This window comes from Pararge aegeria, chromosome 8 (assembly GCF_905163445.1).
Source record: "Pararge aegeria chromosome 8, ilParAegt1.1, whole genome shotgun sequence".
NCBI classification, from domain to species: Eukaryota; Metazoa; Arthropoda; class Insecta; order Lepidoptera; family Nymphalidae; genus Pararge; species Pararge aegeria.
This window is the reverse complement of record NC_053187.1, coordinates 12,673,627-12,693,502: the sequence shown is the minus strand read 5'-3', so window position 1 is coordinate 12,693,502 and position 19,876 is coordinate 12,673,627. Positions and strand designations below refer to the sequence as shown.

General features: G+C 32.9%; 2 protein-coding genes across 2 annotated transcripts; one reads left to right on the top strand and one right to left on the bottom strand.

Moving 5' to 3' along the window:
• The first annotated feature begins 1,976 nt into the window (after positions 1–1,976).
• Positions 1,977–11,102, top strand: LOC120625767 (twinfilin). Its single transcript, XM_039892966.1, has 9 exons — positions 1,977–2,120; positions 3,257–3,334; positions 3,428–3,539; positions 4,431–4,593; positions 5,300–5,433; positions 5,736–5,839; positions 6,011–6,154; positions 6,852–6,970; positions 8,163–11,102. Exons 1-9 carry the CDS (start codon positions 2,096–2,098, stop codon positions 8,313–8,315), a joined length of 1,032 nt encoding a protein of 343 aa, XP_039748900.1. The 5' UTR covers positions 1,977–2,095; the 3' UTR covers positions 8,316–11,102.
• A 562-nt stretch (positions 11,103–11,664) lies between these two features.
• On the bottom strand, positions 11,665–18,421 carry LOC120626064 (RPII140-upstream gene protein). Its single transcript, XM_039893348.1, has 6 exons — positions 18,071–18,421; positions 16,940–17,105; positions 15,719–15,807; positions 14,273–14,406; positions 13,202–13,310; positions 11,665–12,343 (listed from the first exon to the last, which is right to left on the bottom strand). The coding sequence occupies exons 1-6, from the start codon at positions 18,247–18,249 to the stop codon at positions 12,223–12,225; spliced, it is 798 nt and encodes a 265-aa protein (XP_039749282.1). The 5' UTR covers positions 18,250–18,421; the 3' UTR covers positions 11,665–12,222.
• Between the last annotated feature and the right edge of the window lie 1,455 nt (positions 18,422–19,876).

Sequence of the window (19,876 nt, the reverse complement as noted above, 5' to 3'; positions counted from 1 at the left end):
CAAAGTTCCAAAAGCTACATAAATTCAGGTTTCATTCAACCAGCATGTCTAATTCATTCAATTGCACGTAGCACTCGTAGTTTTAATTGCAGTATTACCGCCTTGTATCTCCTCGCATTTCCAATAACGTCAAATGAGCTTGACGTTCTCAGCTACATAAGATGCAGGTACGTGCTGAATTGCAACAGAAATCTACGTTCTAATCACATAAACGGTTATACTAGGTAGGTAAGTACATTGTAACTACTTTAGTAAGTAGGTACAATGTAATATTGGGTGAGAATTACCCAGTGACACGAGTTTGCCGTAACGCATTTGTAGGTGTATCAAATGTCATAGATGAACATAATAATTACCTTAGGCACCTTAGAACGTCTTAATATCTTTTATACTTTTGGTCGAAACTTGGACTACCTACAGGTTACAACTCAAATCTATTCTTGAGTTGTAGCCTGTAGGTAGCTAAGTTTCTCATTCTTAATGATCTTATCAATTCGACCGATGTCAATGTATGTTGAAAACTCAGTGAAAATCTTTGTTTTTCTGATGATGCTTTTTATTGGCACGATTGAGGATTAAACGAAATTGACAATGAACGCAAATGTTCCCGTCGGTTACTGGCAATTGACGATTGCATTTTATTATTTTTGTACAGGGGAGGTTCAGCAAAACGAAAAAATAAATAATATTAAAAAAAAACAAAGAAACAGCTGAAAAACCTAAAAAAGTAAATTGGAAATTTTTTATTCAACTTTTTTTATACAACATTCAAGTTTTGTACATACATCTAGAACTATTTATTTTAATTCTCATAATTAAGATATTATATGCGTGTTGTATTAAAAATTACAGTACTTGTGCTTTATTTATGGTGTTCCAATTAAGTTGAGTTTGTACCTTACTGCAAGTTAGGTAGGTATATGTATAAAGATGGTAATTTTTTTATTAAACCGGATAATACTGTTTTTTTTAATACAAACAAATAGTACAGTAATTATGCTACGTACTAGTAACAGTACCTACGCATTTTCTTAAATGTAAATATATTCTGGACCTTCTTAATTATGATAAATTAACGTTTAATTTGATCAAATTATTTACGATTCAATGATATTTTATTTAAAAACGAAAAAATTCCCTTTATGTTTGTAATATGGGCGGTACGCAGCAAACGATGCTGGCTCTATATTGGTTTAACTTGACCCGTAAAAAAAAAAAAACTGTCGCGGCTATTTCCGTTATGGAGGGTAGAGGTAAGGAGAGTCATCTTATATGGGAGAAAAGTTGAAAAAGTGTCCAGTGTATGCGCTAAATAACAGTTCAAAAATCCTCCACAATGGCGCTGGTGGATGCACAGGGTATGGTATGAATGTAGCAATCGTAGATGAATTGAAGTATGCCGAGTTAAAAAATTTAATGTCATTATCGACTAAAGTAGTTAATTATTGAGAATTTCAACAACTTACGTTGTACAAAATATTGTGGTAAATATAACCTTACTTCTCCATACTTCCTTGTTTATTTTTCAAGCCTACTCTAACAATATTTATATTTGGCCCTTCTTTTAAGAGTTACCCTGATGCAAATGTGGCGCCATCCTAATTTAATACATTTTGACGACACTTTTTCATATACACAGATGACTCTCCTTACCTCTACCCTCCATAATTTCCGTAATTAATATTTTGTTAAGTGTGACTATATAACTAACTATAGGTGAGTAAGTATTCTTACTCTTTAGACACATTAACGTTTCATGATCTAAGCGTGGCTTGTGTTTGTTTTATTTGGTAAATACATTTTAAAAAATATTAAAAATATGGAAAGTGATAACTAAGAAACTTCGTTCCTATCTATGGTGTCCCACGACGCCGCACTTTTATTTATACTGGCAGCCCTACAAACTGAAAGTGAATGTGACAGCTGCCAAGTTATAATAATTCTGCCAAATGTTAATCTGTCAATGTCATTCAGTTCCGCTGTGCTATGGTTATGCTTTCGCCCACATAATTCCCGTTATAAAATAGAGAATTGGTAATTTTTCTAATAAAATATCTGCCGAAACATATAGAGGGATATTTTTTTCCATAATAAAATGTCTCACCAAACCGGAATTCAAGGTACTTACCAAATAATACGTATTCCTTAATGTTGCTATGTAACTTACAAATCGTTATTGTTTCATTCGTTATCTTATAAATAGATTTGATTTTATTAGATTTATGGCTTTATTTTATTATATGAGATTAACGTGCAATTTTCGTCGGTTGACTAGATATTCTAATATTAATAGTGACTATTAATAAAACAATCAATACTAAGTGCTTAGGTAAAGGTGTCAATAAATTGAAAGTTTAGTTAGCCAATATAAATTATGGTTATGAAGCGGAACGTTTATAGTTTCCGTAAACCTCATTCCTTTTACTAACACGGAAGTAAGGTTCTTACAATATTATGTCCATTAATTTAACAATTAAATTAAAAGATTGTGTGCAAACCTGCATGCTTTAGAGTTCTTCAAATTGTCTATCAATCGACACATAGACAGCTTGTGGAGCAATTTGTTTCATAATTTAAACAATCTTTGCAATAAATTTTAGTGTAGTTTGTTTTCAAAAGATAAAAAAACTACTTTAATAAAATAAATACAAACAAACAAAACAAAAATAAATTTGCAATATGCATATGTGTTTTTAAAAATTTTATTTACAATTTAATTTAAAAAGTAAAAAAAAGATTGTTTACATTATAAATTAAGTAAAAATAAACATAAAAATATAAAATGTTTCATGATATAAGATGATGGTGATAACTATATTCCTAATTGGTAAACTAAAGTTACAAGAGGTCCTAATGTGCTGTGGCTTAAAAAGAAGTTCCAATGCTAATGAAATTTCAATAGGGCTTTGAGAGCATGCTATACCAAAGTTAAAAAAAATAACAAAGATCATCTCTTTGATATTAGAGAATCTCTTTGAAATTGAGAAAATAAAAATTTATTTAAATAAGTAAATACACTAGGATAATATGCACATTGCCATCTAACCCGAAAGTATGCATAGCTTGTGATATTAAGATAATTGATGACTATTTTTATGATTTATATACAAAAAATATACTTATGCATAATATACTTTTCCAGTTGTGGAAATCTAACCCACAGCCTTGAACTGAGAAAGCAGCATTGCTGCCCACTGTGCCAATCTGCAATCTTGAAATATTACTTTGTCTAATATTGATTATTTTTAAATTTCAGCTAATGCAGACTTGAAAAAATATTTTAGTAAATGCAGGGATGGAAAACTCAGAGTTCTGAAAGTTAGCATAGAAAATGGTGAGTTTGGCAGAATTATTGTTTGTAACATATTATGAGTTGTGACTTATGAATTTCTTGATATAGAATATGTTATTTTATTGTATATTCCAGAACAATTAACATTAGCAAAACATTATCCTGTCAAAGGATCATTTGAAAATGACTTTGATAAGTACATCCCACAGCTTATTGTTGAAGATCTGCCTTGCTATATTCTGTATAGGTGAGCTTACATAAGTTTCTTCTTTAATTATTATTTAGAGTGTGGTGTGGCCTTATGGTTATGTTTATTGCATGTTCAACTATAGATCGCAAGGACCTAGGTTTTAGTCCCGCATATAGCCTAAAATGGGATTTTTTGTTATAAAATTCTCAGTACCAGCCCTGAATTAGGAAATTGACAGTGTCCAAGATACACCTTGGAGATCTTGTTGAGTCTCAGTTATTATCACTAACTTGAGATATTACAGCTGTATTGAAGGTCTATGCTCTTCTTGGTAGCAATGTTTAGTGCTATTTAAGGGCTAAGGATGACAAAAGGTTGCACATTCCTGCCAGTCACTCGATGGAGTAGTAGGTATAAGGTCCATCATCAAATGTTTTATTTCATTACTCGTGTTTGTGGGCAGGAACAATATTCATGACAATATTAGAACTTCATTTAGAGAGACAGATTTGTTTGTGTGATGCCAATAGGTTTATGTGTTTGTAATCAAAAATGGAATATGCTCTGATATTTTGATGACCTCCCAGGAGGCGCAGCGAGGAACTCTGTATTTAAATATAACTGCCATAATCCCTAACAGGTTAGCCTGCTACTATCATCACTTACCACCTGGTGAGATTGCAGTCAAGGGCTAACTTATAGTGTCATAAAAAAATATTGACAATTACTCTTATTGTAAGCCAAGTTTGGCATACCTTAACAATACCTGTATCACTGCCACTGTAAGCGTAATAATGCTGTTATACAAGTGTCCATGAATCTATAATTAGAATGACGGAAATCACTGTTAGTTTATTACTTCCAGAGTCGCTAGATGTCACATTTGGTGTTCACAATGGGGACAGAATTTAAGATGAAATTGATAAAGAATAAATTTTGTAATTACAGGTTTGACTCAACTAATTCCTTAGGATATGAATGGCTATTGCTAAGTTGGTCTCCAGACAATGCCCCTGTGAGACATAAAATGTTGTATGCCTCAACAAAAGCGACACTCAAGCAAGAATTTGGTTCAGCTCACATAAAAGATGAAATGCATGCTACTAGCAAGGTAATGTTATCATCTTAATCATCACCTTGTATACTAATGGACATCCACTATTGGACATAGTTATTTTGTAGAGAGTTTTAAATTCCATGGTCTTGTGCCGCTTGTGTCCAGTGGCTCTGTGCAACTCCTTTTATGTTTTCCATCTTACCTCTGGGACTGGCAAATGCTATGTGTACCTTTAAAGGTCACTATTCCAGCAACTTTGGGAGACTAACGTCCATTGCAACTTCATCTTAACAAGCATTGTAAAACGGACCATGTATTTAACTACACTTGGTTCCTTTATTAAAAAGTATGTTTGCATTTTATAACTATAATTTTAGTGGTATTTCCTCGCAAGTTACTGGAGTAAAATTATGCAAATAATATTTCTCCTTTAATTCGGTTAAAGATCCTTAAGAGTGTACCAAAACTGCATTTTATCCTACTAGATAACGCTAACAGTTGATATAGGTAGGTATTTATTAATTTCGGCATTGTTGGTACGAGGATGTGGCTTAAATGACAAAGACCTCAGGACGTGGTTCAGATTTCGCCCTGTTCTGATAATTTTACATGGATTTTAAATTACATATGTATTTGATTAAATACCCCAAAATTTGTGGCCTTACCTGGAAAGCGTACTTATAACTTGAGGCTGGCTAACTAACGGAGCAATAGGTATCACCAAATTGTTGATAAAAAACATCTATTCTTGTATTTCCAGGATGAAGTGTGTCTGAAAGGCTACAAAGCTCATGTTAGCGGTATAAATGCGCCAGCACCTCTCACTGACAGAGAAGAAGCCTTGAAAGAGTTGCAACAAAGTGGACAGGGTCCAAACTATGGCACGGATTCAAGGTACAATAAGGTGCTATGTTATAATAATTTTGTCATATGTCATGTTCAAAACATTTGAATTCTTTATCTAAACTGCGGGTGGATAACACCTAATTCCCGCCTCGTAAGTGGTAAAGTAATTCAAATAGAGAACAGTCAGATAAACCACTCATCTCTATTTTATGCTGTTGTTTTTCGATTGTCTCTTCAAGAGAGGCCATTGACCATACGATATTAATTTTTTTTTTAAAATACACAGATTGTCTATGAATAAAATGTGGGGCAGAAGTAGTTATTTGAATATTGTTTAATGAACTTTTCAGACAGTCAACTATGGGAGGTATAGCTTTTCCTATCACGGAATCAGCGAAACAGGGTATTATTGATCTCCAACGTGGTTCCTACAATTATCTACAATTTAAAATAGGTAATTATGCACAGGCGATTGTGTATGTACTTATGTAACTGATTTCGAAAATTCTACCTCTAATTTCCGTTTATTATATATTATTATTTTAATATTTTGTTTGAAAATCGCGTTTTCTTTTTTATTGTCGACTTTATAGTACACACACAATATAGACGTTAACTTTCCTAGATTTAGAAGAAGAGACAATATGTCTATCAAAGGCGGCAGTCATAAGTTTGACTGAGCTCCCGGCGCAAGTACCAAGTGACGCAGCGCGGTATCACTTGTATATATTCGAACATACGCACGAAGGTGACCATATGGAAAGTATTGGTAAGTAATTATTTTTTTTATTCCACTACAAGTTAGCCCTCAATTGCAATCTCAACAGAAGCGATGATGCAATCTAAGATGGTAGCAGGCTAACATGTTAGGGAGTATGGTAGTCATAACCCTAATCGGTTTCTACGCGATATCGCACCGGAACACTTAATCGCTTAGCGGCACGTCTTTGTCGGTAGGGTAGTAACTAGCTACGGCCACAGCCTCCCACCACACCAAAACTAGTCTCTATATAAAACTGCCTATATATACTATAAAGCTTATAAAATTTTCGACGACCTCCCTGGCGCAGCGGTGAACGGTTTGCGCGTGAGCGGCTATGGTTTTAAGTAGGAGGTCCCGGGTTCGATCCCCGGAAGGGGCTTTTACGGGATTCATAGTTTCTGAATTTTCTCGGGTTTGGTCTGGGGCTAGTTACCACCTTACAGACAAAGACGTGCTGCTAAGCGATGTTGCGCTTCGAAACCGATTAAGGTATGGGTTTCATATAACTGCCATACCTCTAACAGATAAGCCCGTTACCATCTTATAGTGCATCATGATTTACCGAGTATCAAGTCATCAAGAGAGAGCTAACTTCGGCAGGAATAAAAATTGACGATACCATAAAACATAAATCTAAAAAAAACCCAACCCACCGCTGTCCAGTACAGTAGTCCTGAAATTAAATATTAGGTGTTTCTTTCAGTTTTTATATATTCAATGCCCGGCTATAGCTGCAGTATAAAAGAAAGAATGATGTATTCAAGTTGCAAAGGACAATTCTTAGAAATAATTGAAAAAATTGGCGTCATCGTTGCGAAACGGGTGAGTGCAAAAGTATTAAACAATAGAGCTTCATAGATTTCGCATCTACCACGCTGGCAAAGTACTGGTACACTTCACAACACCGTTGAGAACTCTCAAGCATGCTGGTTTCCTCACGACATTTTCCTTCACCGGTAAAATAAGTGATATTTAAATTGCTTGCATAAAACCAATTAAATTAGCTGATGCTCTTTCGATCGAATAAGTAAACGTAGTAGGTAGAAAATCTCATACTTCACCCTCAAATCTCAGTCGTTCCGTTTGTTAACCTAAAAACTATCACCTTACTTTGTTAAAAGGCATGACCAGTGCCTCCTCTCCGATACAAAAAATTAAGTGCTAAGGTTACAGCTTTTACATTTCGATTTAAAAATTAAGACCTTATTTTAATGGATTTATTATTCCAAACAACCCTAAGATTAAAATGTGCCAAGAGAAGAATATGTTTATTGATTCCGCTTTCCCTTATCATGCACATTGAGTTTCTTATTTATTGTTCAATTTATTTATGCTTTATTTTTAATACATAGAAATGTGGCGTGTGAAAATAATTCTTTAATTTAATAGCGTAGCGCCATCTTGTGACGAAATGCAGAAAATTACAACGACTAGCGCCATTATACAAGAGTAGAGTGAAAATTTTCTATTGCAAAATTATGCCTGTGCAAATAATTTTTTCCAAGCAACGCGACGGTTCGCATAGATGGCATGTCGAATAGTAGAACATCATTGTTTAGACTTTATAAACAAAATGGCAAGCGCCATCTATGTACAAAGACATTTTGAAATGATCCTTTGACAGAATAATGGTTTGCTTATGTTAATTGTTCTGAAAAAATATAATAAAATAAATAGCTTAAAATCCAGGAATTAATAAGTAACAATATGCTACACACAATAAAATAAGATATCATTACACATGATTATTGCCAGTTAAAAATGGGAAAAAATTCATCCAACACTTTACAAAACATTCTACTGATTCTAATAAGAATCTACGGAATATATTCTGCTATAACAGGCAGTGATAAAAATTAATGGGTAATAATTAATTTAATTAATACATGAAACGTGTTTTACTTGTTTATATAATAGTTAGGGTAAAAACTATTATCATCGAAACACTGTTTCCACTCCCTCGTAGGTAAAAGGGACTTTCCATTCTTTTAATATATAATTTTTCACTTTGCAGTTAGAAATAGATGACGGCAAGGAATTAACGGAGGAGTATTTATACGACGAGATCCATCCCAAGAGAAACCTTCATCGCCCTGCGTTCGCCAAACCCAAGGGCCCTCCGAACAGAGGTGCGAAAAGAATTACGAAGGCACAATCAACTCAGTAATTTCTTCAGTGAAATAGCTTTTATTATATTAAGAATACTAATATTACCGTAGCTTTTTTCTTCCTTAATTCGTTTCTTAGGCCATCGTCTGAATTCAAGATTGAGGATACCACTAGCATGGCTAGTATAGTCTGGAGACCAAAAAATTATCCCCAAATTATAGCCACCTGCCAAAAAACGTTTAAATAGTACACATATATTATTTGAATATTATTTTCACCCATTCCCATGTTTGAAAAGTGGCAAAAACTGTGGGAGAAGATAAAAATGTTGTCCTTTCTCTGTGGAAAAAATGTCTCCTGCCCATACTAGCTGTACTGCGGGTCAAACGTCTGTAAGGCTTGCTCTGCACACTTGTTCGATTATTTAAATGTTATCAGATTTTAAGCAACTTAAGGAAACTACGCACGCTGTTTCTTAAAATTCCGGACTAAGTATATAGTTGAAATAGTGTATGTTTATTGCCGCTATAGCAAAACAAGTAATAAAAAAAATAGAAATAAACTCGATAAGGGAAGTATTCATTTCAGTTTATTGGTCGATCTTAATAATTTTAATACTTGTTACAGCAATATTTCATATTGGAATTGGTTTGGAACCCTTCCTATGCAACACCAATTTGATCTTTGCCAAGTCATTTAAGGTCTAAAATAAAGTATTTCATAATTCGAACAAATGTGTGAACAGTTTTATGGATACTCTTATACTTATATTTTGTTCTGCTGTCTTTAGAAAAGTGTTGAAATACATGTTTAAGTATTCTTTTCAGTATTTGCAATGGTATACTTAGTACGAGTTTACACATCTCGAAAACGTTGTAAGCTTTCGCAAAACTCGACAATGAATTGTCTTCAGAAGATTAACAAAGCATTTAATAAAAAAGAATAACTAAGACTAAAATAGAAGAAATTATGTCTTGTGAGTCGGTGTGAAAATTTTGTGGACACCATTGTTTTAGGCCAACTAAACTTAAAACTCGCTAGGATTCTTTGTAGATCGAATAGTTAAAAACTTTTAAGATAGGTGTATTTCATATTGAACTTTTGCGTTGTATAATGGAACTTTCGTGAGGACTACCGACGTTTTCGGAATGGGACTTCGTGTTATTAGCTACCGAGTTCTAACAACACTCAAATAATAGAAATAATGCTTCCTTGAGATTTCACGAAAAATAATATTTTTTCTAAAAATACTTAATTGTAAAATTCACTAGTTAAAACCTCACCAAAACTATATTAGAAATGATCACTGTTATAGTAGAAGTTGACCAATCTTTAATGTTGAATGAAATAGAGCAATAAAATTAATTGCAAACCAGTATTAAACCAGTTATCAATAAGTTAGGCTTATTATTAATAATAATAATTAATGTGCAATAAATAGAAAAGTCTTATAATCATCATATTATATGAAATGGACGGAGTAATAATTATTTAAAAAAAAAAACTTTCATTAATAAGTGATAATGTGTTCATTATAGATTATCGTATGACGAAACGATTTTATTATTTTTAATGTATTTGTATTCCTAATTTAAATCATTGTTTATGTTATACTAGCAATAGCACTGTAAAAGTAGCTGTGCTTCTTCAGAAATCTTAAAAAAATGAATCCATTAAAAAAATGTTTACATTTATGTTTGTCAACTAAATTGAATGCAGAACCTAAATGAATTTCCAAACAATTTATAAACTTTGCAGCCGTTCAAATTTTTAAATGTACGGTAGGGTGTGTGTGGATATATATTAACTTAATCTTTTAACCTGTTTTAACTTAGATATCTGCCTGTTTTTTATTGAATATTAATATTATTATCTTGCCAATGTAAATAAAATCCGTAAACTAGTATCCAAGATCTATCTGGTTTCAGAAATATTTTTATATCATAATAATAAGTGTAAATTGTCTTTTTTTACAGTTGATTTTTTAAAAATTCGTCTATTGTTTAGCTATTTTAATTAATAAGAAATTGTGAAAAGTAAAGAGAGCGTCCTTTAGGCCACCGAACCGAATCTGATTAATCATGACGCCATATAATTACTGTGTAAATTACACTGCCCGTGTTACCTATAAAAAGGTTCTCGCAAAATAATTGGTCAAAACTGAACATGAGGCGTGCACGGAAACGCTTCTCATCTTAAACTTCTGCAGCATTGTCGATGCGAGAATGTAGATATAAATGCATTGTGTTACGCTAGTAGGCTTTTTATATAACTATTACTTACTTAAAAATATTTTAACCGTCGGGTTCTTTTGCAAGAACTGCAGTTTTTAATTAATATTTTCACTTCAGTGTCGTCATATTACGATACGGTTTAACTTTTTGCAAACTGTGGCAATAAAGCGTAGCAGTAGTTAACACTCACTTCAGCTCGTGTCACCATATATATCCGCACGTTAACCGCACAATTTTGCTTCTTCAAAAATCTAAAAAAATTCTGCTTCAATTTTTCGCACTGAGCTAGTGAATTGGAATCTTCTAGGCAAGAGCTCTCATAAGCTAGAACCATTTGGCTGCGTCAAATTGTTTGCAGCCAAGCGCTAGTCCATATATTTAAACAAAGCAAGCTTTATGTAAGGAGTCGCGACGTGCCGACCGCATTCGCTCGCCCATCGTTAATATATCAGAGTCCAATTCGATTCGGTGGTCTAATATGCGTCAAGCTTAATAAATTGAGATGCACAAAATAGCGTTTGTTCAAATTATACCTATACGTACATTCATTATATTTTTGTAATCAGTCATATCCTTTTTCTAGTGATATAATTAAATGCTTTTGATATTTATTTTTGTCTTTTATTCTAATTAACACACACCAATTTTACGCGCAAGATATCTGTTTTTGAGCCATTTCGGTTTTTATTTCCATAGAAATGAAACCTGCCGAAAAATAAGTTCTTTTTTACTATTCTAATTCCACAAGTTAGCTGTTGACTAAAATTTCTTCTAGTGGTAAGTAATAATGCAGTCTAAGATGGCAGCCGGCTTACCTATTAGGAGTATGTATGCCAGCTATATTAAACCTATACCGTTACAGTTTCTATGCGATATTGTACAAATTATGAAAGGGTTTAGTGAGTCTGTAACATCGTATCCATTATTGCAGTGTTCATTAAGTTAATAATAATTGTAATTTAGATTACACTAAAGTTAGTATAGCCATCCTTATCGACAGGCAAAAGTAAGAAAAGGACCACCACTAAATTTAGTATTTCATCGGAAGATTTTGGATCACTTTCATAATTTATTTCGGGCGTTAGTCACGGTTAAACATCAGGCAATGGCATAGGCAAAGTTAGAATTTAAATAATACTCACAATTAACATTCTTAAAATAAAAATCTTTAGATATAATTCATTGGATTTATTATAACTAAACCTAGATCGCACTTTCTTAACGCTAGTAAGAATAAATAAAAACTAAAATAACAATTTTTTTACAAATTTCACGATAACAATCCCAGACTAAAAGAAATTAAAATAGGTCGATGTAAAACCGGTTATAGAGTTGCTGTTTACTGCCGTACCCACATGATTGTTTCCTCATGAGATTTTCTAAAAGACCTGACCAGAGAACAATAAAAAAATAAAAATTCCCAAATTGCCGGGGATCTAACCTGGTAACGCATGCATATAAGTGTTTGTGGCTATATTTCTGGTACATAAAAAAAACACAAAAACGTATTGAGATGACATAAATGTTTCGGAATTGCAGCAGTAAACATCTAATTGGCAGTTATATCAAATTGAATATAAACTGCCTTTTGACTGCTATTGGCAATTGGCTTGCAGAGCAAATGCAGTCCAGTATAATATCACGCTTATAAGTGGCTTACAAGTGGTAGGAAGTGGTGGTAATCGCTTCTACCTTTTTCATTTAGTCTGTGAACGATATCAACAGATTCTGCTAAGTCAACTGTTCAATATTCTGTACGCCTTTCTCTTCGACAATCTGGTCGTGGTGCCTTGTTAGATTATCGTGCTTTTCCGTCGATGACTTATCGATGGCTTGATTTAATTGTTCTTGCCTGTAACAAAATGAAACATAATAAAACCGGGAACACGCATACGCCACGGTCTCGACCTTTTATTATTCAACATCGATAGAAATAAATTACCGACACCCGAAGTAACGTATTTCTGGGTATACTAAATTAAAACCGAAATTTAATTTGACTCAACACGTGTCGCGTCGCTTTAGGCGGCTTAGTCAAATTTTAAATTGGAAAAATTTTGTACAGGCAGATCTTAATAATATATTGGGTGACATTCATATTTTGTCGTTACTGACGACCAAATATTTAAATTAAAAATGAAAAAATTACGGCTACAATTAGAAGCATGCTAATAAAATTATAAATGTATTCGTCTAAATATTATTTCAGCAATTAAAAACGTTTACCCCTAATCGGTTTTTACCTCGTAGAAACCGATTGGGGTAAACGTTTTATATAACTGCCATAACAGGTTAGCCCACTACCATCTGCTGCCTGCTGCTGACTGCATTATAAATTATCACAAGTGAGATTGCAACCAAAGCCTAAATTTTATTGGAATAAAAAACCATCAAAGCTTTCCACCTTTGGCTACATCTACACTTTCCATCCGATGAGATTGTGGTTAAACGCTAGTCTTAACTTTTTTTTTTATTCCACTACAAGTAAGCCCTTGACTGTAATCTCACCTGGTGGTATGTGATGATTCAGTCTAACATGGTAGCAGGCTAACCTGTGAGGGAGTATGGTAGTCAAACTAATCCCTAATCGGTTTCTACGCGACATCGCACCGGAACACTAAATCGCTTAGCGGCACGTCTTTGTCGGTAGGGTGGTAACTAACCACGGCCAAAGCCCCCAGCAGTTACTTAGGCTTCAACAGTTACTTACCTCATTTGTCTTATCTTATACATAGTGTTTCTAACATCTTTCATAGTCACACCAGTCATTTTTATAATGCTTATTATAAGTATTCCACCAACGGCACTCAGCACTCCACCTGAAAAACATAAAAGTTTATTATTTAAGTGGGCTTTAATTATTTATTTACATAAAGACGGAATAGTTGTGCATTGTTTTGTGTTGTGGGCTGTGTGGTGACGGTGACATCAGAATACAATTGTCACCACATCTAATCTCCCCTCGTACGAGACGACTAAGAGAATATAATGGAGAATGGAAACGTCGCCAAGATATCTGTCTGTCGAAAGTGTCTCGAAAGGCTTTCTCTAGTATCACTACAGTGGACTGTTATATATATTTTTTTTAAATGTATTTTTCATGTATTTATTTTTAGTTTGTTTTTTTTTCAACCTAAACGGTTTGGCCACACCCTCACTAGTTTTTCACGCACGTCCGAAGGTTGGCTGGTAGAAAATGCTTCAGCGTTAAATCCGCCTTTTGTAAACTGTTTTTCCGGTTGCGATATAAAATAAATAAGGTGTTGTGGCAATCTTCAACTGAGAGCATCGATCAAATGGCCAGAGCGTTAAACTGTGCGTTTTTATTCCGACGTTATATCACGTTTAAAAATAAGAAGTATACACTCCAGAAGCGGTGGTAGCCCAGTGGGTAAAACTTCGCATGCCCCTCTTAACTCTTCTAAGTTATGTGCGTTTTAAGCTATCAAAATATCACTTGCTTCAACAATGAAGGAAAACACACCGAGGAAGCCTGAATTTCTGAGAGTCCTTCATTAAAAAAATTAGTTAGGATTTAAATAGTAACATAATCATTTTGTTACTAAAAATCTATTTTTTTTATTATTAATAAAATAAATATTATTCTACCTACTATAAAGTTTGATAGATAGATAAATTTTTCCATGGCGGCTAACTTTTGTTTCATCATTATTTTGTTGTACTGAGTTCTATCACCAAATAATATGTACTTAGTATAAACACTAAGGGGTAGTTAATTCGAAAATACAGACAGATACGCAAATTTATTTGTACATCTTACCTACAGTTGCTCCGACTAACATAGCAGCAGGGCCTAATGTTGCTTTGTATATCGCCCCAGTCAATGATCCTGCTATAATATAATCGGATAGTGTGCTTTCATCTCGGTAAACTGACATTGTTGTAGTGAATAAACTGAAAAAAGAAAACAGAAGTTTTGGTGTATATTTAGCATTGAATAATAATGTACTAAACTGTTAAAGCTCCAAATATAATTGTTCAGCAGCGCTTCCAACCAGGTCCAATCTTATTTTCCAACTAGGATATCATTGAAATATATAATCAAAATTTAATTCGTCGAGTATGAGACGTTAGGTGACAAACACACGTACAGAAGAATTACATATTATAAAATAAGTATATATAACCCTTCTTTATTATTACCAATAGAAACATGTCAGATAGATGGCGCTTTACGAGTATGGTACTGCATTTATGGTAATATGGCGATAGATGGCGCTCTAACCCATTAGAGCAATTTTAACTCGCGCTATGTAGATTTTTAACATTACGACCAAACTAATACTAGATATAATGCTAAAGTTTAGGCGTTACGCTATTCTTAAATAACTATACATCTTCTATATAATAAACATGAAATGCTGTTCGTTAGTCTCACGAAATCTCGAGAATGGCTGGACAGTTTTACGTCTTAAATATTCGTGGAAATCCTGGGTTTAGACGACAAGAAAAATTCCAAAACGCAGCAATAGGTAATTCTTCTAGACGTGTGTTTGTTACCCAATTCCTCTTAAGCTTGGCACTGATGATACATCCAAATAGACCATTAAGTGAGGGGTATGTTGCTGTCCGCCGAGTAGTTCTATTCGCTATCTCAAATTATATGCATCAGATATATTTACGCAAATTTTTGGTAGAACTAAACTTAAACTACAGCCTAGTTTGTATTGACGTCTTAATGAAAGGCTACTGAAATCAAAATGTATTGTATTGTATTGATGGTATAAATTACTATATCTTAGGTAAGATATGCTATTACTGTTGGGACTGGCTTAAATATGCAAATGCATATGTTAGTTGTACTTATAGGTGATATATTTGAATATAAATAAGGATTTTTAAACTATCCACATTGGCTGGGCATGAGCCTACTCATTTAGGAGAGTATTATTTATTTATTGGGTCTACCAGCAATTTTACATAATCGATGTTATTCAAAATTCAAAAAATTTAATATTAATATTAAACACAAGGTATGCAAAACCATTTTAAGGAATACACTACATGCTAATTTTGCTTATTAACTAATAATTCTTAAAGTGACTCAAAAAAGAAATAAACAATAACAACAAACGGTAATGACTACTATCGGGTGTTATGTATTATAATGACTAACAGCTACAAATGTTTTCAGCTCGGAGGAAAGATAAAGACATTTTAAAGATGTATTTAAACTTAAAAATATGAATATAGAGTATTGTTATACCTAAACATTCCTGTGAAAGCTCCTAACCTCCATCCCCAATGATAAGCACCCTTTGCAAAAGCCACTGTTACATAGTCTTGCAATTTTTTCTGTAAAGTAAAATACCTTTTTACACTGTACACCTACAGGAATTCATGTCTGATTGAATTTGTATTTGTGTAAATAAAATACTCCTAGCATACAATGTGTAAAAGATTTACAAAATAATATTGAAGGATGCATAAGGAATCACCCTGTTAAGATATTAAATCAAAAGAAGCATTATATTTTTCGATACAAACGAATTCAAAACATTTTAAGTGTTCACATAGGACAACCCTATTGAAGATACAAGACCGAGACACGTAGAGTACCCACAATACACAATGCGTAAAAGTGAGTCACATTATTTTAATTTTGCATGTGATGTAAAATTATCTGTATCTGATTTGTTTCAGTAAAAACTATGGCAGTAGTTTACTCAAAACTATTAGGTTCTCAGTTTCACAGATAAGTTTCAGAGACAGTACATAATGTACCTCTAAATCTTGTGAAGTATTATTTCAGTTAAAATATTACACATCGTACGATTTTTTAAATTCAAGCACAACACTGGAAATCAGTTTGTAAAACCTTACAAAAGTAAAAAAAAATCATTTTCATGCAAGGTCTTAAATCAGTCTTGTAAAATGTTTTCAGGAATTGTAAAAACAAACTGATGAATTCATTGTAGAAACACAGATGATAATTATTATAGATAAGTGAAGATTTACCCTAGCTTGTACTGTTGAGGTATAAATGATAATTATTAATGATTTGTATAGATAAGTGAAGATTTACCCTAGCTTGTACTGTTGAGGTATAAATGATAATTATTAATGATTTGTATAGATAAGTGAAGATTTACCCTAGCTTGTACTGTTGAGGTATAAATGATAATTATTAATGATTTGTATAGATAAGTGAAGATTTACCCTAGCTTGTACTGTTGAGGTATAAATGATAATTATTAATGATTTGTATAGATAAGTGAAGATTTACCCTAGCTTGTACTGTTGAGGTATAAATGATAATTATTAATGATTTGTATAGATAAGTGAAGATTTACCCTAGCTTGTACTGTTGAGGTATAAATGATAATTATTAATGATATGTATAGATAAGTGAAGATTTACCCTAGCTTGTACTGTTGAGGTATAAATGATAATTATTAATGATTTGTATAGATAAGTGAAGATTTACCCTAGCTTGTACTGTTGAGGTATAAATTGTAGCTTGATTGTTTTCAATGAAGTACAAATAAGCTTCCCTCGATTTGACGAAGCCTCCTAGGACTGCACCAATGAACATGCCAGTCAGAGAAGCTTGTACTACATTGTGCAATTCAACAGAATTTTCATCTTGCTCACTGAAATACAGAGAAGAAAAATTATTAAAAGTTTGACTTACACATACGTCCACAGGCTTAGGAAATATGTACTATAGCAAACATCTTCTCTAAAATACTAAATGGCAGATAGCAGACGAATAAGCTTTGCTAAATTCTCTGGGTACTGGGGTTTTGCCTTCAATCAATAACATACTAGAAATGCAGTCTATACAAAAGCTAGCAAGAACTAAAACTTTTTTTTACCGATGGTTATCTGTTGAGTGTTAATAATATTGAAAATAACATGAAGTATTTAAGTCTTTGCCTAAAATAAGTTAGTTGCATTTTTTCATAGAAAACATAGAAAACTAACAACTACAACTCTCAATTTGTGTGTGGTGGATAATTTTTCAAATATTTGTTGACGACTGACAGCACAACTATTGTGTCTACTGATTGAAGGATTTTCTAATAAAAAACTTTGGAATAAAAAAATAGTTAGAGCACTCATGCATCAGAGAACACTTTGAGCTGTTGGTTAATAGCATGATGATGGAGGGAAAACAATGATTGTATGGAACACTAGCTAATGCACAGAACTGTTTTGACATGGAATTTTTAAACATTGCTATCAAAGTTAGATATTTACACAGAAAATAAGAACTTGCAGCAATATATGGCATGTTGGACAGTATAATCATGAAATTAATGACATCTTTGGGGAGCTAAACACTGTCCAGCACATTAACATCTTAAGACAGCAGTGGGCTAGAAATTTTGTAATGCATGGAAAAATGTTGCCAACTGATAATAACTGATATGACTGCTTGCCCATAACATTATGGATGGAGATCAATCAAGAGGTCAAAATTGCACTGAATATATAGCATAGGCGGAGAAGCACAAGCCATTTGCAACCAACACTGACAGACATTGGCACAAAATAATGCCCGGGATGATGATATATTTGCAACAAATTCTAAGGCTAAGAGCAGGTAACTTACTTCCTATAATACATAGCTTTGACTCTTTCCCATCCTGTCTTTGGAAGTGGAGAATTAGGAATATTCAATTCATCATAATCATTTTCATTACGGCTTCCTAAGATTGGTAGTATCACGCTAGGAGACAGTCTGCCAAACGTCTCTAGCATTAATTTCTGATTGAATAGTCGACTAAACATTTTAAAGGAAATGATTATATTGCAACTATAAATCAATTAACTCCTTTTTAATAACATTTTACAAAACGAACTAAAATGTTAGAAACTTGTACAGTGTAAACTGAATTATCTTCTTTTAAAAGAGCATTTTTAAATTCTAATTTCTAATTTATAATGAACTTTGTACAATTTCTTCTTCTTCTTTTCGGGTGTAACTTGACAGTGACAGTTGACAATTTTATTTTTCTTAATTCTTTCCTTGAGAGAAAAGGCAAAAGTGTATCACCGTGCATCCATGTCTTCATTGATTAATATTCATATCTTATTTGTGCAGCGTGCACCGTGCAGCCATGTCTTCATTGATTAATATTCATATCTTGTGCGTGGGGTAATCAAATCTTAAAAATATCTGATCATTTTGTCAATGAATAGAAAAAAGGCGAAAACCTTCAAAGCGAAAAGGCGCGCCTTCCAAATCCCATAAATTTTCTATCACAAGCAACTTCATACATCCAATAACGATTTCCCGTGTTACTATTGTTACCTCTCCCTTTCGCAGCCTCTGTGAACACCGAAGGCTCACACTCGGCTGTCGGCCGTTTACCTTCCACGTTCCTTTCGACTCCCTCCCACCAGAATAACAAAATAAAATCAAAACTAGACGTATAACACTATTCTAAAACGACAGAGATGACGTTAAAAAAAAGCGCTCCCTCGCCTCTACAATTCCCACCCTTCTAACAGTTGACACAGCCAACTTGACCATTGTTCTTCAGTGCTGCATAAAATAGTTTTATTTATTGTATTATATATTATATTACTATAATATTATTATTTACTTACTAGAAATTTGAACAATAAATTACAATCATGCACTTAACTTTTTTGTTTTTATAGATTAGGTACTAGTGTGTAATTTGAATTATTTATGTATTTCATACTAATTGGGGATGTTATACGTAATATATTTATATAGATATTTATGTTATATATTTTATTTGTATTTATATGTAATATATTTATATATATATATATATATATATATATATTATAGTTATATTTATATACATATATATTTTTTATTTATATTTATACAGGATGTTTGGTGCATCGTGTGCCAAATCGAATCTGATGATTGGAGGGGTCTTTGGCTATCTCTTCAGCCCTCGTAAAAAAATCTTGCTCAAACGGTTTTTTTTATACTGATTTTAAATTGTTTTTTTAAAAATTGTAAAAATTCTACATTTAAATTTTAATAAAAAATAAAGTTGTTAAGTATTAATTAATTTTCTTTTTAATCTTTAATTTGTAACGTTTTACGCTTCTTTTGAAACTAGAATTACACGCCAGCAACATCTAGTTTTTGTTTTACAGCCCCGCAAAGTTTTTTTTACGTAAAAAAATAAGCTTGAACGTCAACTTTCGGTTTTAATAAAAAAAAAACTAAAAGTGATCATGTTCTTCCAATTTTTTTAAAACATCTCTGGACTGTCCCCTTTCTAATGGTGTGCAATATGCCATGAAAAGTAATTAGTAACATCACTAATTTTCAAATTTTCTATACGGCTTCGGACTACAACTGTAACAATACGTCAAAGATGTCGGGCCTGCATTCGAAACAGGGGTGAACAATTTGAGCAGAATTTGT